This window comes from Sapajus apella, unplaced genomic scaffold (assembly GCF_009761245.1).
Source record: "Sapajus apella isolate SASKATOON/1434 unplaced genomic scaffold, GSC_monkey_1.0 scaffold14, whole genome shotgun sequence".
Classification (NCBI taxonomy): Eukaryota; Metazoa; Chordata; class Mammalia; order Primates; family Cebidae; genus Sapajus; species Sapajus apella.
The window spans coordinates 13,147,155-13,168,766 of record NW_022436954.1 but is presented as its reverse complement, the minus strand read 5'-3'; the positions used below and the strand labels follow the sequence as shown (position 1 = coordinate 13,168,766).

The 21,612-nt window shown below is 51.9% G+C and overlaps 1 protein-coding gene and 1 long non-coding RNA gene across 3 annotated transcripts; one reads left to right on the top strand and one right to left on the bottom strand.

Annotated features, from left to right (window-relative positions):
* Window positions 1-15,715: 15,715 nt before the first annotated feature.
* Window positions 15,716-20,532, bottom strand: YPEL4 (yippee like 4). 2 transcript variants are annotated; one of them, XM_032283359.1, is made up of 5 exons: window positions 20,277-20,532; window positions 17,584-17,908; window positions 17,370-17,413; window positions 16,924-17,032; window positions 15,716-16,699 (listed from the first exon to the last, which is right to left on the bottom strand). In XM_032283359.1, exons 2-5 carry the CDS (start codon window positions 17,722-17,724, stop codon window positions 16,610-16,612), a joined length of 384 nt encoding a protein of 127 aa, XP_032139250.1. In that variant the 5' UTR covers window positions 17,725-17,908; window positions 20,277-20,532; the 3' UTR covers window positions 15,716-16,609. The 2 variants fall into 2 exon arrangements, with proteins under 2 accessions (XP_032139250.1, XP_032139251.1); XM_032283360.1 differs by lacking the exon at window positions 20,277-20,532 and adding an exon at window positions 18,089-18,178.
* On the top strand, window positions 18,301-21,612 carry LOC116555017. Its single transcript, XR_004270344.1, has 2 exons — window positions 18,301-19,415; window positions 20,890-21,612. It is a non-coding gene; the product is annotated as an uncharacterized LOC116555017 (long non-coding RNA).

Genomic DNA, 21,612 nt, shown 5'->3' with positions numbered 1-21,612 from the left:
GCAGATCTTCCCCCATTTGGCGGCAGCTACGGCCATCAGCAGTTTCAAGCTTTGTCTATCAGCATAACAGGGCTGGCAATATCACTTCCCCAAAGATTACAGCCAACACCTTAGGCCTAATTGTGATTGACTCTGATTGGATACCCATCCTTGATCCAATTATTATGACTTAATTGGCTAAGTCTGGTGTGGGTGACAGCCTCTAGGACAGCTCCCAGTCATCTTACCTCCTAGTAATCATGCCTTTGTGTAATCCTCTCCTCTTGAGTAACTTACTTTTTTTTTTTTTGAGACAGTCTTGCTCTATCACCCAGGCTGGAGTGCAGTGGCACAATCTCGGCTCACTGCAACCTCTGCCTCCCAGATTGAAGTGATTCTCCTGCCTCAGCCTCCCAAGCAGCTGGGACTACAGGCACACGCCACCACGCCCAGCCAATTTTTGTATTTTAGTACAGACGGGGTTTCATGATATTGGCCAGGCTGGTCTTGAACTCCGGATCTTGTGATCTGCCCGCCTTGGTCTCCCAAAGTGCTGGGATTACAGGTGCGAGCCACTGTGCCCTGCGAGTAACTTACTTCTAACCAGTAGAATATGGCAAATGTGGAGAGGTTGTCACTTCTGTCATTAGGTAACAAAAGACTGTGATTTCATCTTGCTAGCAGACTCTCTCTCTTGATGGCTTTTACAATGTAAGCTTTTATGTTGGAGAGGCCCACATGGCAAGTAACCTAGCATGGCCTCCAGCCAACAGTGAAAAAAGAACTGAGGTCCACAGTCCAACAGCCCTCGAGAAACTGGATCTTCCCAAAGCCTGTGAAAGTGGGCTTGGAAGCAGATCTATTCCCCATTGAACCTTCAGATTAGACCACAACCCCTGGATGACATAATCAGGGGACCCAGCTAAGCTCTGTCCAGATTCCTGATCCACAGAAACAGAGAAAACGAATATGTGGGTTTTTTTTGTTTTGTTTTGTTTTTTGAGATGGAGTTTCACTCTGTTGCCTAGGCTGGAGTGCAGTGGCATGATCTCGGCTCACTGCAACCTCTGCCTCCTGGGTTCAAGAGATTCTCCTGCCTCAGCCTCCTGAGGAACTGTGATTACAGGCACCTGCCACCATACCCTGCTAATTTTTGTATTTTTGGTAGAGACGGGGTTTCACTATGTTGGTCAGGCTCGTCTCGAACTCCTGACCTCGTGATCCACCCGCCTCAGCCTCCCAAAGTGCTAGGATTATAGGCGTGAGCTACCACGCCCAGCCTAAACATGTGTTGTTTTAAGCCACCACGTTTTGGACTAATTTGTTATGCAGCAATAGACAACTAATACATCCGGATTGTGTGACTATCATTGAAGGGGCAGATGAAGTCAGTCTCATGTGAACCACGTGGACTGAGGTCAGAGAAGAGGTGTATCCCCAAGGGAAAACTAAGATGTCGTTACCAGAAGGGGGATGGAATATCTGGGCAGGCAGAACACCAGCTGCCCACCTCACGCATCTCCTTGGGAATGTAAGGAGCCGGCAACTAGAGATACAGATTTGTCAGTGATACATGTATAGGTGATTGTTAAAACTATCAGAATGGATGAAATTTCCCCTAAAGAGATGAGAGTCAAGGGCAGATCTCTTGAGAATTGCAACAATTAAGGAGCGGATGAAAGAAGAGACAAAGGTGATTAGGTTAAGGCAGAGGTGTAGGAAGACATGTGCTTGATATTACCCAAATTCAGCTTGTTGGCTGGTAAGACACACATCCGATGAATCGCAGCCTCCTATTAGAAATCTGGGTCTATGTGAATGACTGTGGAAATCAGGCATGTGGATGACTTTGTTTACCAAGCAAGTATAGATGGAAAAGAAGACCAAGGACTAATCCACATGGAATCTGTATATTTAGGCAACAAGGGAGTAAAGAGGACTCACAGGAAGGGAGCTGAGAAGCAACAGCTGGAGAGGTAGGAGGCAATCTAGGAAAGGCCAGTCTGCCAGAAGCCATGGGCACTTCAAGACTGCTATAGTCAGTAGTAGCAGGTGCTAAAGAGAGGTGGCATGAGATGAGAACTGAGAGGAGAATGGTGGATCAGAAATAAAGAGATAATTGGCCTCCTAGTGGGAATGATTTTGGTGGAAATTGGGGAGCAGAAGTCAGATTCCGTAGATTTAAGAATGAGTGAGACATGGGATGAGCATCGTGGCTCACGCCTGTAATCCCAGCACTTTGGAAGGCTGAAGTGGGAGGATCACTTGAGGTCAGGAGTTTGAGACCAGCCTGGCCAATATGGTGAAACCCCGACTCTACCAAAAATACAAAAATTAGCTAGGCATGGAGGTGGGCACCTGTAATCCCAGCTACTTGAGAGGCTGAGGCAAAAGAATCACTTGAATCCAGGAGGTGGAGGTTGCAGTGAGCAGAGATGACGCCATTGCAATCCAGCCTAGGTGACAGATTAAGAGTCTGTCTCAACAAAAAAACAAAAAACAAAACAAAACAAAAAAGGCTGGACATGGTGGCTTACACCTATAATACCAGCACTTTGGGAGGCTGAGGCAGGCAGATCACGAGGTAAGGAGATGGAGACCATCCTGGTTAATACAGCGAAACCCCGTGTCTACTAAAAATACAAAAAATTAGCCGGGCATGGAGGCACACACCTGTAATCCCAGCTACTTGGGAGGCTGAGGCAGGAGAATCACTTGAACCCAGGAGGCAGAGCTTGCAGAGAGCCGAGATCATGCCACTGCACTCCAGCCTGGGCAACAGAGCGAGACTCTGTCTCAAAAAAACAAAACAAAAAAATGAGTGGCCCATGAAAGAGAGATAATAAAGAAAGCCGTCTAGCATTTCATGACAGGTTGAGGGAAGACTTGAGCCTATATATAGGCTGGGATGAAAAGTCTGGGCTGTGGCCTTCCACTCCCATCTCGGAGTAATTTCAATTGCCTTTCTTGAGTTCTGTTACATCTTTCTGAGATGACAAGGTCCAAAGCTGCCCATAAATGTAGGAGTTGGTAAACTTCTGTTGTAAAGAGCTGGACAGCAAATGTGCCCGGCTTTTGTTGCTCACATGGTCTCTGTCGCAACCACTCAACTCTGCCATTGTCGTGGTTGTAGGAAGCAGCCATAGACAATTCGTAAACAAGCGAGCACAGCTGTGTTCCAGTGAACTTTATGTACCAAAAAACAGGCAGAAGCAGGATTTAGCCCCGTGGGCTGTAGTTGGCTGGCCCCTTCCCTAGGCTTATGGAAAGGGATTGGAGATGTGAAAAACGGGGCAATTGATGGCATAAAGGATGAGAGCTAGACCTCAAGGAAAGAGGCTTACCTCAGAAAGAAGGTTCTTATATCTATCTGGGCCCCTGCCACAGTGTGACTTCCTTTTTTTTTTTTGAGACAGAGTTTTGCTCTTGTTGCCCAGGCAATGAATGGCATGATCTTGGCTCACTACAACCTCCACCTCCCAGGTTCAAGTGATTCTCCTACCTCAGCCTCCTGAATAGCTGGGATTACAGGCAGGCACCACCACTCCTGGATAATATTTGTATTTTTTTTTTTTAAGTGGAGTCTTGCTCTGTAGCCCAGCCTGGAGTACAGTGGCGCCATCTTGGTTCACTGCAGCCTCTGCCTCCCGGTCCCGGTTCAAGCAGATCTCCTACCTCAGCCTCCCAAGTAGCTGTGATTACAGGCATGAGCCACCATGCCCAGCTAATTTTTGTATTTTTAGTAGAGACGGGGTTTCACCACGTTGACCAGTCTGGTCTTGAACTCCGGACCTCGTGATCCACCCGACTCGGCCTCCCAAAGTGCTGGGATTACAGGCATGAGCCACCGCGCCCTGCAGAGGCAACCCTTTCTCCAGCGTTTCAGATTCTGTCCTTCCAAGAGGGAAAGGCTTAGGGCAGATGGTCTCCCTGTCTCACATTTATAGTATTCTATGTTAGGTACTCAAATAGGCATGGAGGGACCCATATCTGTATAGGACCACGGAGGTTAGGGAGGACGGCGAAGGAGGCAACTCCAGAATAGTCTTAGATTGCTGTGGGGATGGTGGGAAAGGGAGGTTCCTGCAAAGCCCAGGTGCATTCTGAAACTTCCATAAGAGGAGTGAAGAATGTGGAGGTGGGGTAAGGTGGCTCGGAGCCAAGTAGCTCCTGGGTGCATTTTTCACACTCCTGTAACAGGTTGGACCACGTCTAGCTGTTCCTGGCCTCCATGTTTGACTCTCCTGAGAAGGGGTGGGGCCAGGCGGGGGGTTGGAAGGTGGTGAGTGAAGAAGGAAGGCCCCTCATGCAACTCATACCTACACACTGGACATCCAGAGACAGGAGACTAAACTGAGAGGCACCAGTGGGGCTCCATTCTCTACCGGGCAATTGGAACCCATTTTGCCCAGGGAAAGGTGTTTGTGGAACACAGACAGGGGCTGGTAGACTAAGGCAGAAGCGGCAGGGTGCTGAGCATGGAGGCCCTGGGGCAGCTGAATGAATAGTTGAGGCATGTGTCTTGGTGAGGAAAAGGATGAGCATGTTCAAGGAACTTGATGTCTTTGAAGCAGAGTAGCGGCTGGAGAGATGCGTCAAGACTTCCATGATCTGTCCCAGCTGCCTTTTCTTCCTTTCTATTCCCGGTCATACACCCTAGGTTCCCACTGAATCTCCAGCCAATCCTGAATACATCCCACCATTTCCCCACCTCTCAGCTTTTGTGGTGTTCTCTCTCCTTGGCATTTCTTTGTCTTTCTTCCTCCCATCTTCTTGTGTCTAAATACTTTCTATGCTTCAAGACTCAGATGCTGCTTCCTCCAGGGAGCCTTCTTGGATTCCATTCCCCATTGGGAGCAATTCTTCTTTTCTCTGAATTCCTTATCTGTCTCTACCACAGCAGTCATTTAGCAATGTCTCCTAGTCATAAGGAAATGTTGAAGACAGGAGCCATTTCCCAGGAAGCTCTGTGTTTCCCCTCATGCACATTACCCAGGCAAAGGCTCTCCAGAAGCAAGACTGGACAAACACTGTCTAAGGTCAGGCCTGCACAGACATCTCTTTTATCAGCTCCCTGCAGCGGTTATCTCTCTGCTAGGTTAGGGCTCCACATGCACAAGTCATAGCCTGTAGGTACCAAAACCCTAGGCACTTTGCCCTCCTCATTCTCCGGAAGCCCCAGCTCATTCTATTTCTCGGTCAGTCCAAGGATAAACTCAGAGTCATTCTTCTCCCGCCCCTCAGCTTGCTCTTCTCATGGTGGCAATGCCACAGGGGGGTCCCTCAACCATATTCAGGGAGTGGGCTCTGGGCTGTCCATCTTCTTGTAACCCTGGCAAACCCAGGAGCTCTGGAGTTCCACATGGCAGTTAGAAGACCCATGTAGTCCTCTCATGGAGCTGACCAACTCTCAGTATCAGCCATACTGGCTGATTTAAATCTCGGCTCTCATTTGGCCAAGGTCAGAGAAGCACATTTGTTGAATGAACTTAATGTCGTAGGTGTATGTGTGTGCTCTCATAAGAGCCACAAAGAGATGGACTAAGCTTACAGGTGCATGTTAACTCATGAGTGAACACATCAACCCAATGCCTTGACTGCCCTCGGGCAAGTGACAGCCCTACCCCACCTCCGTTAACGTCTTGGTTGCTGTTTTTGAAAAAACAAGAAGGTTGGGCAAACCTGCAAATTCCCTTTTAGTTACAATCTTCCGTTGTGTAGTGGGGTGGGTGTATCTCAGCTCCCTTGTCAGAAAAGTGGTTGACATTCATAAGGAGAGGGTTCCTGACAAAGGTGACAGGAATTTGAACCTCATTTCCAGGGAACTGACGCCTTTTATGATTTGCGATTTGGATCTGGAGGAGTTCATGCCTTAGGATGAAGAGAAAGGATTTTTTTCTTCCGACAAGAATCATAGAATGGGCCAGTAGGTGCAGTGGCACACGCCTGTAATCCCAGCACTTTTGGAGGCCAAGATGGGAGGATTGCTTGAGCCCAGGAGTTCAAGACCAGCCTGGGCAACATAGCAAGAGTTTCTAAAAAAAAAAGAAAGAAAGAAGGAAAGAAAAAAAACATTAGTTGGGTGTGGTGGCATGTACCTGTAGTCTCAGCTACTTGTGAGACTGAGGCAGGAAAATCACTTGAGCCCGAGAGGTCTAGACTGCAGTGAGCTGCGATGGTGCCACTGAACTCCAGCCTGGGCAACACATCAAGACCCTGTCTCCAAAAAAATTAAAAAAAGGTCATAGAATCATCAAGTGTTATTCTCATTAGCAATACCACAAAGATTCTAGACTGTTCAATACAGTAGCCTCTTGCCTCATGTGGCTGTATAAAAGTAAATAAAATTAAATAAAATTAAAAAGCCACTTCCTCGGTCACTGTAGCACGTGTAAGTGCTCAATAGTCACATGTAGCTAGTGGCTACCATATTGTTTGATGATTGTGAGAAACATGCTCACCCATCTAAACCCAAAGAATGGACTCAGAGGCATGAGAAACAGCAAAAGTGAGAATTTTAATGACAGTCTTGCAAGATCGGGTGTCGGGTAGCCAGGCACACCCAGGACAGTTACAACAAGCCATTTATACCCTAGTGCACAAGTTCCTCCCCCGTTCCTCATAGGTTGAGTACTATGGGGTCACAATTTTCCCCAACGTCGCCTATTGGTTGTTTTCTTTAGGGTTGTCCTGCTGCATTTTGCTGCAGCCCATAATGCACTGCAGTCATCTTGGGGTACATCTTCAAGTATCTGACTTATGACTCAATAGTAGTTAGGCAAGATGATAAAGTTAGCTATCTTTCAAGCTAAACTCTTTGGTTTGGGTGAGTTCAACTAAGGGGCTCCAACCAGCAGACGCCAGATATTAAGGCAGGGGCTTAGTGGATCTTGCTCTCCTGTGGTTTGTGGGCTCAAGCCTATCTGAGATATTTTATTTTGGAAATGGATCGCCATATATGTCATTTTCTATAATGACGTAGATATAGAACATTTCCATCTTCTCACAGAAGCTTCTATCAGGACTGTGCTGTTCTAGACCAATGTTTTGCTAAAGAGGAAACTGAAACTAGAGAGGGAACATGATCTCACCAAGCTTTTTTTTTTTTTTTTTTTGAGATCGAGTTTTGCTCATATCAACCAGGCTTGAGTGCAATGATGTGATCTCGGTTCACTGCAACCTCTGCCTCCTGGGTTTAAGCAATTCTCCTGCTTCAGCCTCCCAAGTAGCTGGGATTACAGGTGTGCAACCAGCATGCCCGGTAAACTTTTGCATTTTTAGTAGAGACACAGGGTTTCACCACGTTGGCCAGGCTGGTCTCGAACTGCTGCCCTCAGGAGATTCACCCGCCTCGACCTCCCAAAGCACTGCGATTACTGGTGTGAGCCAACGTGAGGGATCATTAGCTCACTTCAATCTGGAACTCCTAGGCTTAAGCAATCCTCCCATCTCAGCCTTTCTTGTAGCTAGGACCCTAGGCCACACCATGACACCTTGCTGATTTTTTTATTTTTTGAAGAGATGGTGTCTCATTGCGTTGCCCAGGCTGGTCTGGAACTCCTGGGCTCAAGCAATCCTCCCACCAAAGCCTCCCAAAGTGCTGGGATTACAGGCGTCTGCCACCTCGCCCAGCCTCGACATGCGTCTTAAAGGCAGATCTAGGCCTAAAACCCCCGATCTTACTCCAAGGCCTGACTTATCGCCCTTGTCCTTGCCGCCACCTTCCTCTCTGGGCTCCCCCACCTCAGAGCCCCTTGTGGGCGCACAGCACGTTGGCCCAGGCGGGGCAGGGCTGGTCTGAGGGGATGTTTTTGACGGAGCCGAGCTCCAGATGCTGCACATTCCTGATCGGGTCAGGCCTGCCCTGCGGCACTTGGGGAATTAGCTCCCGTGAAGAGCCCCAGATCTTCTTTCCAAAGCTGCCCTCTTCCTGCCCAGCCCAGGGGGCGCGGGCGTTAGGAAGCGCTCTCCCATCGCCTTGGATGAGGCTGAAAGGCTGAGTGGATCCCTGCTGGAGAAGTACTTCTGGCCCAGGAGGGGCTGGAGACGGGCAGGAAATTGCACCCCTTGTATCTTCCAAGGTCTCCAAATCCAGCACAAGGGGCATCTGGGAACAGGGTTTCTGCCAGCCCCACCTTGGGGCTGCATTTGGCGGGAACTGGATCTGCCGTCACCTGCAGCCCCGTTGGGGGCGTGACGGAAAGAGCGGGGAGAGGGGCGTTCTGGAGCGGGGGTTGTGGGGGTGAGAGGCCAGGGGAGGGGGCGCCGGGAGCGCCCTGACCTCGCGGGCTGTTGGGAGGTGGAGAGGATGGGGGTTGGGGGAGAAGAGGGGAGCCTGGCAGCCAATGGGAGGGAGGATCTCGTTTCAAAAGGGTTAACCCACAGCCAATGGGAGCCTGGGGGAGCGGATCCTGCTCACTCCATTCAAGAATCCCAAGTATTCAAGATGGACGGCAGGGAGTGTGGAAGGAGAAAGGGGGCGAGGGGGGAAGAGCGAGATCGGCAGAGGCGAGGGGCTCCGCGGCCGGCCGGTTTCGCAGCCTCGGTCCCGGCCGTCGGGTGGCGGGGCGGCCGCGGGGGATCCGAACCCGGCCCGGGAGAGGGGCTGGCGGGGTGCGAGAGGGCGTGAGCGAGGGGGAACGAGGCCAGGGAGGGGAGCCAAGAGGGAGGGAAGGGCAGAGAAAGAGCCCGGGAAGAAGGAGGTGGCAGGCAGAGGATCCTAACGAAGAGCAATGTGTAGGTATCGAGAGCTCCCCGAAGGGTAACGCCACCGATTTTCGGTTTTATTCTCTCTTGGGGAGGGGAGGGGGCGGTCTGGACTCCTCTCGTCTTCCTTTTTCCCTCCTCGTTCTCCACTCGTGGGCATCTTTTCTATTTTTTCCTTTCAAAATACTGTAACTGGGAAGCACCAGGCGTGTCTTTCGGAGGTGGCCTCACTGTCATTTTCCAGTGGGGGGCGTGGTGGGGAAGGGATGGGGGGTTCCGCTGGGCACGGCCGAGCTGGGCCATCTGTCTCCACCTGGGCTGTGTGTGAGGGCGTGGGGTGTTCTGAGGGGAACCGGGGACCGAAGGGCTGGAGCAGGGCAGGGAGTTCCGCACCTCCAGAAGTTGTAGGGTGAGCCAGGGGCGCTGCGGGGCTGTGAGGCCGGCTTTCGAGCTGATAGTTGTGGGGTGTTGAGGGGTGCGGGGAGGTGGGTGTGGGGGAGCGTGCGCTCACACTCCTGTTCCTGTTGTTTGGGTGTGTAGTGAGGGCTGAGTTGTGCAGCAACTATGGCTGAGAGTTTGTGTGTGTGTGTGTGTGTGTTTGTTTGTGCGGTGTGTACGCGCGCCTGTGTGGTCCAGCCTCGAGATGTGTGTGTTGGGGGGGGAGCACAGTTGGGTGTTGAAGGAGAGCGCCCCTCACCCCCCACTTCCCAGCTGCCTCTCTCATCCCATTCACAGAACATGGCTTTCAGGACCCTCCTGGTCTCCTCCTCCCGTCGCCATGGCTGCGGGGAGGGGGTGGGAGGAGACAGTTGGGGCCAGCCCCCTGCCCCTGCTGCTCCAGCTAACCCCCCACCTGCCCTTTCTCTCCCTTCCACAGGCTGGGCCCCATCCCCTGCTGCTCTGGGGGGCAGGGGCCGGAAGATGGTGGCCAATGAGGAGGGGGAGAGGAGAGAACTTGAGCCGGGGCCTCCCCTCCCCCATTTCCTCCTCGGTCTCTACACGGCTTCTGGAAGGAGCTGGGGGCTGGCTCCTGGGCCCAAGGTGGGGGAGGGGTCCTGCTGGCTGGTGAGTCGCAGGGCCTGCTCCTGTGGAATGAGTTGGGTGTGTGGGAGCTGAGGGGCTCTTGGCCACAGCCCCCTCTCCCTGCCCTCCCTAGGGAGAGACCTGGGAACTTCTCGGGGAAGAATCTTCCCCCCGCCTCCCTGAAGCTCTCTGCGCAGCCTTGATCTTTGCCCCTCTGCCCCCTGTTGGTGTCATCCAGTTCCCAGCTGGGCCTGGTTTGCTCAACCCCAGACCCGAGAGGCCTGGTGACTGACCCTCGAGGGGTCTTGGTTCCCGTCCATTAAAACTGCAAACCGTGGGGCAGGGCCCCACGGTTTGCAGATTACGGGAACAACCTCTGCCTGCGAGGGCGGGAGGGAACCTCTCTCCTGCTTCCTGAGGGGGTGGGAGGAGGCTGGAGGGGAAGCCCAGAGGAAGCGCTCCCAACTGGAATTCTGTCTTCTATTCCCATGGTGGCTGTGGAGTAGGGAAGAAGGCATCTCCCAGAAGCCACACCGTCGCCTAGGAGGCCTTTGTTGATCAGGGCACTGGAGGAATCACCCTCCAGCCACTGTTTCTCTGGGCTGCACGGAGTTCACTGGGTCAGACCTGGAGCTGGGCTGTGGCCCCAGCTGGAATGTGCCACACTAGAGCCTGCCTGGGTCTGAGCCTTCGGCTCTCCTGGTGTCTTTCCAGGGCAGCCTTCTGGCTTTGGGTGTTCGTCCTCCTGGGACTGTTTGTCCTGGATTTAAGTCCCCTTAGGCTGGGATTGGATGGGGAAATGCTGGGATGAACTTGAAGACTCCCCAACCAAGGGTCACTGGATAAGACCGGAAATAACTCAGATTCGAATCCCGCTGTCAGTGAAAGCCTATCACAGCAGCTGAGAGGGAATCACCCTCACCCTTTTAATGCTGAATCTGCCTAGTGCTTTCGGGACCTCCAAAACGAGATGCCGGGGTGGGGCTTCACCAGCAGCTTCCACCTCCTCACCTGGAAGCTCCTCTCTACTGCCTGGGGAGCTGTGACTACAGGCTCCCACCTTTCTGGTCCTGAAAGGTCATCTTGAGAGTGTTGCCTTGAGGCCTAGAGCACCCATTTATCTAAATTAAAAAGGAGATAGAATCTTAGAGAAGAGTCTTGGGCAGCAGGCTCCTCTCTAGAAGGGAAGCTGGCAGAAGTGCAAATCCAGATGAACACAGCCTCGTGTGAGTGACCTCCAGACTCTGGGGCTTGCTAATATCTCATCTTCTTTGAGGACTGAGCATCAAGCTTGAAGCATCCCTGCAGCTGCCTTAGTGGGCCCTGTCCTCCCATCCCAAAACCTCCAAGAAAAAGGTGGTCTCTGTGCTGGGGAGGGGGTGAGGAAGAAGGCCAAAGGAAGAGTTGGGGGAAAAATAGAATTAACACTTAAGAGTGGAATAAAAGGGGGAAAATGCTGTATTGAAGTAAAGAAGGGGTGGAGGGAGTCTGTGAGCTGAGTGGGCCAGGAACTGGGAGAAGGGGTGAGGAGGCAGGGCCAGCATGCCTCTGCTGCTGGCCAGAGCTCTTTTCACATTGTGCTACTGTCTGCACCTGTCACTAGCAGTGCAATGTTAAAAGGGCATTGGCCGGGTAGTGCTACCCAGCGCTGGCTGCCTCCTCAGCATTGCAGTTCCCCCTCCCATCTGGGCACCAATCAGCTACCATGGTGGGAATCTGGGAAGCCTCACTTAGTAGTTCTACTAATAGCTCACATTTATGGAGCTACTGCTGTGTGCAATGCTTGTGATACACACCGCCTCTGTTACCGTGAGCCCTAATAGCTTCTTAGAAGGTAACAGCCCCATTCTACGGATGAAAAAACTGAGGATCAGAAAGGTTTAAACAGTTTGGCTGAGATTGTGTAGCTCTTAGGGTTGCAAAGCCAAGACACAAGCCTGTCTTCAGTGTTGACGGCTCACTCATCTTTTTGTAGGTCCATCTGGAGAGATCTGAGTAGGTTCTTTAAACTAGGAGAGTTCCTGAGCTGAGGGGGTGGAAGGTTTTGATGCCATCTGCTGGTTGTATGAGGGTATCTTCCAGAGCCTGAAGCTTTTAAGGACTAAAAGTGGTGGCAGCCCCTAGGCTAAGAAGGCTAAGGGTTCCCAGACTCAGCCTGGGATGGAAAGTGAGTGGGAAAAGATTAGGAGAATCACTATTAGTGCAGAGTAGGCCTCCTTGAGAGAAAGAGAGAGAGAAATAAAGGAATGCACCAGAAAGGAAAAGGGGTTAACTTGAAAGGATTGCTCCCCAAAGAAAAGAACCTGTGTGCTCCTGGCATCCCATACCTGCAGCTCCTTCCCTGAATCCACTTGCCTTTCTCAGCACCACTCCCTCTTGGTCACAGGTGTTTGGTAATAATGCTGCTTGAGGCCAGGGGTGGTGGCTCACACCTGTAATCCCAGCACTTTGGGAGGCCGAGGCAGGTGGATCACCTGAGGTCAGGAGTTCAAGACCAGCCCGACCAACATGGAGAAACCCTGTCTCTACTAAAAATACAAAAATTAGCCTGGTATGGTGGCACATGCCTGCAATCCCAGCTACTCGGGAGGCGGAGTTGCAGTGAGCCGAGATTGCACCACTGCACTCCAACCTGGGCAACAAGAGCAAAACTCTTTCTCAAAAAAAAAATAATAATAAAATAACTTTAAAAAATAATGCTGCTTGAGGGCATACCTGTCTGGGCAACCAAGATTTGGACAGCATTGCGCATGACTTAATCTTAGAGACTAATAGGATTTTATCAAATCAACCCACAGAATGATTCTTCAGGACTGATTACAAAGAATTTGAGGCCGGTCGCAGTGGCTCACTCCTGTAATTCCAACACTTTGGGAGGCTGAGGCCAACTGATCACCTGAGGTCAAGAGTTCAAGACCAGCCTGGCCAACATGGTGAAGCCCCACCTCTACTAAAAAAATCAGCCGGTGCACCTGTAAATCCCAGCTACTTGGGAGGCTGAGGCAGGAGAAGCACTTGAATGAATCTGGGAGGCAGAGGTTGTAGTGAGCCGAGATTGTGCCACTGTACTCCAGCCTGGGCAACAGAGCTATACTCTTTCTCTCAATTAAAAAAAAAAAAAAAAGAATTTGAGAACAACAGCTCTGCCATTTACTTCTCTGTCTCTCACAGCACCTAGTAGCCTTAATGAGAACTTGTTAAAATAAATTGAACGAGAGGAATATTTGGGGAGCTTCTTTAAGAAGGCAGCTAATGTGTGCCTGATTTTCAAGAGCAGAGTTTGGGACTTGAGAAATCTTCCTAAACTTTGGTGCAAGAAGTGGGTCCAAGAAGGATAGGGTTTTGGAGTCCTCTGCTGGACCCCAAGAGGGATCTTGGCATCACTAGGCATGCAGAAACTGAATGTTGGGTCACACTCCCCTGACGTCTCGATTGGTGGATGCTGGAAGTCATTTCTCCATGGCTTGCCTTTTTCCCTTGTCCATTCACCTCTGTGCCTTCCAGTTCTAGTCATCCTTTCTCCTACCCAGACAGCCTCTGTGTTCTGATCACAACAATAGTATTTGAGTCAGTACAGTTAGCTTTATGTCCTTTACTTTTTTTTTTTTTAAGATGGAGTCTCACTCTCGCCCAGGCTGGAGTGCAGTGGCGCGATCTCGGCTCACTTCAACCTCAGCCTCCCTAGTTCAAGTGATTTTCCTGCCTCAGCCTACTGAGCAGGTGGGATTACAGGTGTGCACCACCACGCCTGGCTAATTTTTGTTGCCCAAGCTGGTCTCAAACTCTTGGCCTCAAGTGATCCACCCACTCCAGCCTCCCAAAGTGCTGGGATTACAAGCGTGAGCCACTGCACCTGGCCGTATGTTCAACTTTCTCCGGTCTATTAAAATTTCTATTTGAGCCTCTTGTCTGGGCACAAATAGCCATTTGATAATGCCACTCCGTTCTAAAAAACAATTTTTCCATATTTCCCTAATACTATTGGGATGAAATCTAGATTCCCTAAATAGTTTATGGCTCCTGCTTGTCTCTCCCCCACTTAATGCCTATACTCCAGCCACAGGAAACTTTTTTGTTTTGAGACGGGACTGGTTTACTCGCCCAGGCTGGAGTGCAATGGTGCAATCTCAGTTCACTGCAACTTCCACCTCCCGGATTCAAGCGGTTCTCCTGCCTCAGCCTCCCAAGTAGCTGGGATTATAGGCACCCGCCACCACGGCCAGCTAGTTTTTGTACTTTTTTTTTTTTTTTTTAGTAGAGATGGGGTTTCACCATGTTGGTCAGGCTGGTCTCAAACTCCTGACCTCGGGTAATCCACCTGCCTCGGCCTCCCAAAGTCCTGGGATTACAGGTGTGAGCCGCCACGCCCAATCAAGAAACATAATTTTAAGAAGACAGGTTTTGCTCTGTCACCCAGGCTGGAGTGCAGTGGCGTGATGATGGCTCACTGCAACCTCAGCCTCCTGAGCTCAAGCGATCCTCCTGCTCGGTCTCCTGAGTAGCTGGGACTACAGGTGCAGGTATGGCGTTTTTTTGTTTTGTTTTGTTTTTTTTTTTTGAGACAAGATCTTGCTATGTTGCCCAGGCTAGCCTCATACTTTGGCCTCAAGCAAGCTCCAGCCTTGGCTTCCTAAAGTGCTGCAGGCGTGAGTCACTGCTTTCAGCCCACAAGAAACTTTTATTGCCTCCAACTAACTAAACTTCAGTTACTTGACACATACAGTTCCCTCTGAAATACCTCCATCACTCTTGCCCTTTGCCTACCCAACTTCTCATCTTTCAGATGCCATCATAATAATCACTTCTGTGAAGCCTTCCTTGACTCCTCAATTCTAGGCTGCGTTCCTTTCCTATGAGCTCCCAAGCTTCCTCTACATCCCTGCTCAGAGCCCTTATTATCATCTCCTACTGGGATTGCCTGGTTACTGCGTCTCTTCCTACTAGACAGAAAGCTGCAGCCCACAGGTGCCTCATCTTCACCCTGTGCTTAACATCCAGTGCTTCACACAACACCTGGCAAATAATAGGTGCTTTATAAATATTTGGAATATTAATGAATGAATTTGGAAATAACATAGTTTACCAAAAAGTGATCTTTATGATGTATATGGTCTCCCCCGTAACTGTTAGGTACCCGACAACACTGGGGATTTCATATCACTGCCAATTAAATGCTCCTTGGGTCACAGGGTAGCACTGATGCTGCAACTTTGAGCTGCTTTCTTTCTTTTTTTTTTTTTTTTTGAGATGGAGTTTCACTGTTGTTGCCCAGACTGGAGTACAATGGTGCCATCTCGGCTCACTGCAACCTCCACATCCCAGATTCAAGCAATTCTCCTGTCTTCAGCCTCCAGAGTAGGTGGGATTACAGGCACCCACTATCATGCCCAGCTAATTTTTGTATATTTAGTAGAGATGGGGTTTTGCCATGTTGGCCAAGCTGGTCTCAAACTCCTGACCTCAGGTGATCCACCAGCCTTGGCCTCCCAAAGTGCTGGGATTACAGGCATGAGCCACCGCGCCCGGCCTAATTTTTGAGCTATTTGGTTTCACTTCCGGTCACCTGCCAGGGCATCACTTTGGCTGATTGGTTTTCCTTTTAGCCTTAGGCGTGTCCATGAGCTGACCAGAACATTACAAAACCAGACTGAAAAACGCCTTGGGACTCGAGAAAATCCTTATTCTGAGATGAGCCTCTTTCAGTTGCCTAATCCTGGATCTAGGCAAAAATGGACTTACTGTCAGGGATGCCAACAGACACAAGTGGTTTGGGATGCTCTAGCTGGAAGAGCTTGCAAAACCCACCCCTTACTAGGCGAAACCTCACCTGAACGCTTATCCCCTGGTCAAAGCTCAAGCGGCAGTCTTGCCATAGACGAGGCAACTGCTGCCCCCTCGTGGTCTAAAGGGACAGGCCCAGGTGAGTGGGTGGGGCGTGTGTGTGTGTGTGTGACGGGGGTAGTTTATGGCACATGCACCGGGAAAGAAAGTCAGAGGACAGGTGGCCTCCAGTTGCTTTTTCCCTTTTTATTAAAAATAGACCCAAGCACTTTATGTATCATACAAAAGTTTCATTCGCTGGTGGCAGCCACGGAAAAGACTGGCCCCGTAGCACTGATTTTCCACCTCCCCTCTAGGGGACTGGGTCCCAGGAGCAGTGACTGGGCCTCAGAAAGCCCATAAAGACTGCTTGCTCTGGAAGCAGCCGACTGGGTGGGGGCTATTCCGGGTGCAGCTGTCCTCGCCCCACCCAATGGCAAAAGTTAGATACTCGAAAGTGCCTCTTCAGTGCCAAGATAAACAAGTGGAGTGAAATGAAAACCCCTTTGATTCTTGTACTATTTCCCAGGGCCTGGGATTTGAGTTTCCCTGCACCCCTGAGCCCTTTCCCCTATAAATAGGGGTGGGAAACTTCATCCTCAGAGACTCTGGTCTCTCCTGGTGTCTAAGACCAAAATTTCACTCCAACCCAAGCCTTTTCTCCTCTGCTATTCTGTGGCCCACGGTCTACTAGCCCTATGACCCAAGGTTGTCCTCTGTTCACGCAAAAAGAGGTGGGGCAAAAATGGATTCCTCCCACAATCCTCTCCGCCTGAATCTACACCCTGCCTTCGCCTGGATTTTCAAGATCTTGGGAACAGAAGGACCCACAACTATCCCTTTCCCCCAGTTTTGTCTCTCCCTGACTGCTGCCCACTCCTGAGCCTTAACACCCCTGGGGTACCCCCAGACCCCTGTTCCAAAGGGTGCCTGGTAGTGGATATGGTGGAGGCAGGGGAGGGGTTGGTTGGAGCCAGGTTTCCCCCAGGGGTGGGGCAGTACTCATGCTGGTATGGACTGCTTGGCAGGGCCATGGGGAAGGAGGGGCATGCGGAGGAAGGGCACACCCTGCCTGAGCCCCTCAGTCCCAGCCGTTGTCCTTCACCATGTGTGACATTTCAATGATGTATTTCCCTTCCTTGTACTTCTGGCTTGTCTCAAAAGCTTGTTCCTGGGGGAGGAGAAAGCAGCGATTGTAGGACAAGGCAGTTTTGTTCCAGGCCCCACCACCACCACCACACAGGTCCCCACCTCAAGGGTCCTCCACTAACCCAACCCAGTGACTAGTTCTTACTTTCTTCTTTGGACCATCCAAGGACCTGATGTGGTCACTGGGGCTCGGAGGGCCACAGGGACTGCCACTTTAGAGGGTGACCCTCTTCCGGAGGTACTTACATATTTCCAGCCCAGTGTGGTTTTGCAGCTCTCACAGAAAATGTCAGCTACCGAGTGGAGTCCCGTGAGCAAGAGGCGCTGTTCAGCCGGCCCACAGCCCACGTTGACCCTGTCTCAGGAAACAGGAAGGACCCAGCACCCCGTGGGGTTGCCCTGTCAGTCCAGTCCCCAGACAGCCCAAAGGAACTTCCATCTGTAGAGAACTGGACAGCCCCTGCCTTTAATAATCCACCCCTTTAAGACTAGAACCTGGGCCTTCTTTTTCCAATGTTAGGATTTCAATGCTTCCCAGGCCCCCCGTAAGAGAACTTCAGACTGAACCCCTTTGCCAAAGGGGAGGCAAAGACTGAAGGCACAAGATCCCCTGATGGACTCCCCCCTTTCTCCGCAGAGGGAAATTACTCACTCACACATAAGCACACGCACAAGGAAAGAGGTAGACTCACACGGAGTTAAACAGGTAGGCTCGGCCATGGCTCCCTTGGAAGGACTGTAGAAACACGGGACAGACAGTGACTACTAAGCAGCCCTCAGCCCCACTGCCTGAATCCCAGCAGGGGCGTGGGGGAGAGGAAGAGCTTTGCTGCTGCACCCCTGGATGATTATCGGGTTAGCCTGGTGCTCGAGAAGAGGGGAATGGCAGGCCCCCACTTAGCATACCTTGGAAATAAGCTCATCGTGTTTGGCCAGGTGTGCACGGCAGTGGACGCAGCTGTAAGTTCGGTGACAGCGGGGCAGGTAGCTGCGGAAAGTCTTGGTGGGGAGGCAGGCAGGGCCCGGACCGGGGTCACAGCTGGGCATGACGGGCTGGAGGACAATGCCCTGGCGGGCTGGAGGGGCTGGCGCTGTGCAGCCCCCGCAGAGACGGTCGCAGGTGAAGCAGCGGAGCAGGTTGGCTAGAGCCGTGTTTCAGGGCAGGAGAAATGTTGGGGGGCTGCCCGGCCAGGGCCCCCCCAGACGAGAACCAGATAGAAATAGAAATCACCTGGGAAGAGGGAAAGGTACATCAGGGGAGCTGTGACCTCATGAGGACCCCTCCTGAGGGACTGGAGGAAAAGGGGCTCGGCTCCCCCATACCTCTACGTCCCCCATCGCCATCAACCCCCCTCGGCATCCAGTAGCATTGTCGCCCTGTCCCCTGGATCCCCATTCTGCTCTGGCAAACCTGGCAGCCAGTTCAGGCTTCTGGTGCCAAAGCCAGGTAATCGGTGTTTCTCTCTCCAGGGGCAGAAGCAACCTCCACCATTTTCCACAGAGAGCAGCCCACGGGCACAAACGCTGCCATGGGAGCAACGTCATCTGCCAGTGGCCTCTCCTTGCTTTTCCGTTCATCGCACCGGCATCGGCATCGGTAGGCACCGCGTCTTGGGATCAGAGCCTTTTAAGACTTGGGGATGCCTGAAGGTCTTTCTTTTCCTTGGCCTTCGTTTACAGTACAATTGGTCCTTTATACATTGTGTGTGGGAGGCTGGGGTAAGTTGAGGGAGGGGGAGCATGCAGGCAGGTATACAAACCCTAATTCAGCTCTCTCCCAAGGTCAGGGTCCTGCACTCTGGGACTCTTCACTAGAACTTTGTAGATGTTTCCAACAGTCCCAAAGACCTCACATGTGGCCGCCGGATCCCACACCTTAGTTCATTCATTCTGGCCCAGAATAAGCACTTGGCCATCTTCCCAGCCTCTGAGCCCCTAGGTCTTTCTCCTATTCTTTACTAACTGTGGCCTTAGCCCTTGGTTAAAGACTTAGGCAGAAAATACATTTCCTTCAGGCAGTCTGACAGCTGGAGCCAATGGGAAACGAGTAGCGTGCTGGAGAAGCCTGATTCCTGGGCTGGGCTGGGCTGTGTGGTAGCGTGAGAGCAACGGCCACAACCAACGGCAGAAGGGGGACCCTTAAACAGCTGCACTTTGGGGCATGAGGCAGAAAATGTTTCTTTCTACCTGCTCCCCGAGGCAGGGACAAACAGCAGTGACTCTGGGTGACTGAAGATGAAGTAATTGCTGGGTTCTGATTAGGAATCTTGAGGAAGATTGTGTTCTGCCCACGCACCAGCCTCCGAGTGGCTGAGGGTGCTGGAGGGAGAGGATAAGGAGGGAGGTGGCCCCTGTCGGCTCTGATAAGCAGGTGAGCTGCTGCTTTCTCCATGGGGCTTCCCAGCCCGCTGTGGCTGGTTAGCCTAAGTCTGGTTCAGAGATGCCAGCTGGGTGCTCTGGCAATGCCAGAGCGTTGGCTCCAGTTAGCCAGGGCATACAGGCTTTCCTCGTCCTGTCCTCTGCAGTGGCCACAGCACCCAGCTGTTCCTCTCTCTCAGAAGGCCGCCAGGCAGTCTCTCCGCAAAACCTCCATAGAGACTATCTTCAGTTCCAGGTCCTCTCCTCCTGGCTGAGCCCCAGGAAGACACCTTGGGCTGAGTTCGGGGTGACATTGGGCTCCAGCTGCAGCGAACAGGCCCTCCTCGCCAGGAGACCACCCTTCAGTCTCTGCTTCACAGGTCTGCCTCCAACTTTGCCTGTGGGTTCCCCTCTGACATGCACCACCTTGAAATACCTTCTTCAAGGGGCATGGGGAACCGGGCAGCGCGGGTCCCCAAGCTTGGACTCCTCCAGACTCCGGCCGTCACGCCTCCCTCCCTCTCCCCTACTTCCCAGTTGAGCCAAGGAGAGGCTGTGCGGAAGGCCAGAGAATCACAGAAAGGGGAGTAGGGGTCATTTTCTCGCCCGTCTCAGATCACAGGGAGAAGCAAGTTGGGTGAATGACGAGAAAAAACAAAGGCAAGCCGAGGGCTGGGGAGAGGATGTTCCCCTGAAATGAGACGGGGCTGGACCGTGGGAGGAAGGGGAGAGGGAGGGCTGGCGGGGGCAACTGACAGCTGACAGCAGAGGCACCGAGGCGGAGGCTGGAGGAACCAGGTGCGAACCTCGTGCCTCTCGGAAGGGCGGGGGATGGGGAAGGCAGGGGGACACCTGCTCACAATGGATTTTCTCATCTGCTCTGAGGTTTTGGCACCCCCCAGGCTGGTATTCTCAGTATGGTATGGTCCAAATAATTAGCAGCACCGCCAGCTCCCAGGGCGGGCTTTGGGGGTCTGCACCACCAGCAAAACAATAAACAGTGATGCCTGATGGTGCAGCCAGAGTTGCCGGGAAATAAGTGCGGGAATCGTCAGAGCTTGGAGAGAGCTTGGAGAGGGATGGAGGAACCGAGAGAGAGGAGCGGAGGCAGCGGGGAGGGGGAAGGGAGGACAAAGGGTGGATGAATAATGCTTTTGCAAAGGGGAGAAAGCAACACGCAGCAGGAGGAGGAAATTTGCAAAAGGAAAAAAAATTCATTTGGAGAAGGGCTGCCCCCTCACCTTGAGGTCTGCTCCAGAGATCTCCGTCTATCTCTCTCTCTCTCTCAATCTCTCAATCTCTCTGCTCACTCTTCTCTCTTCTCTTTCCGCTCCTTCAATTGGGAAGGAGATGGGGGCAGGTGGGGGGAGGGTAGTTGGGGGCTCAAGACTGGGGCTGCAAAGCTGGCCAGCTGCTGGGGGGGCAGAGGTTGTCTCTCGTTCTGTACCTCGGTCTGTGGGTGAATGTGGCTGTGTGTTGTGGAACTGCATCATAACACTGTGAGTCATCCATCCCCCCACCCCCCCCACCTCCCACGTCAGAGCAGGGCTGGGAGACACAGGAGGCGGGTCGGAAGGAAGGGAGGGAGGGGGCAGGCTTCGAGGGATGGGGCTAGAGGAGTGGGGACAGAGGGATGTGGCTTCCATGGTGGGCAAGAGGAGAGGCAGGTTGTTAGGGAGGAAGGCAGTGTGGCCAAGGAGATAGGAAGAACCTGGGGGAAAGACAGGGCTGGGCAAGGATGCAGGGAGGGAGGCAGGGCTGGAGGAAAGGAGGTGGCAAGGCTGGCGAAGCAAGAGATGGATGCAGAGAGAGGCAGCACACACACATTTAAGATGATACACTTTCCCATTTCAGCTTGGACACCAGCCCCGAAGCAGGGAAAAGACAGATGTACTAATTGTCATGGATGGCAAACTGTGCCCCCAAACTTGTACCGAGCCTCAAAGCTTCGGTTTAATACTCTTAAAGGAGTCATAGACCCAATGTGACATTTTGCATGCGGGAACCTCTTATTAGCTACCTCCAAATTATAGATGCTTCATGAATAGAGACACCTACATTATATGAAGTTCTCTTCTGGGCTGTAAACTTTCTGAGACAGGTCTTCTGGGAAATCGCTCTCTACATTCCAGGACTGCAATGCCTACTACAGACCCTTGCATATCGATGTTTCTAAAATAGCCGTCTTCCCATGACATTATTTTCTGCTGGCCTAGAGGTCAGTTCCAGAGGGAGGAACGCTGCCACCAGGAGACACAACAACGATTCCATTAAACTGGAAGTTAAGATTGCCACCTGGACACTTTGGGCTCTTCTTACCTTTAAGTCAACAGGCTAGTAAGGGAATTACAGTGTTGGTTGGGGTGACTGACCCAGACTATCAAGATGAAATCAGTCTACTACTCCACAATGGAGGGAAGGAAGAGCATTCGTGGAATACAGGAGATCCATTAGGGCGTTTCTTAATATTACCATGCCCTGTGAGTAAGGTCAATGGAAACTACAACTGCCCAATCCAGGCAGGACTACAAATGACCCAGACCCTTCAGGAATGAAGGTTTGGGTCACTCCCCCAGG

Coding starts and splice junctions, on each gene's coding strand:
- YPEL4 (XM_032283359.1), bottom strand. CDS start 17,724: ATGCCCAGCTGTGACCCCGGTCCGGGCCCTGCCTGCCTCCCCACCAAG. Junction 17,033..17,369: donor GCCTACCTGTTTAACTCCGT/GTGAGTCTACCT, acceptor TTCCTGAGACAG/GGTCAACGTGGGCTGTGGGC. Junction 16,700..16,923: donor CCACACTGGGCTGGAAATAT/GTAAGTACCTCC, acceptor CTCCTCCCCCAG/GAACAAGCTTTTGAGACAAG.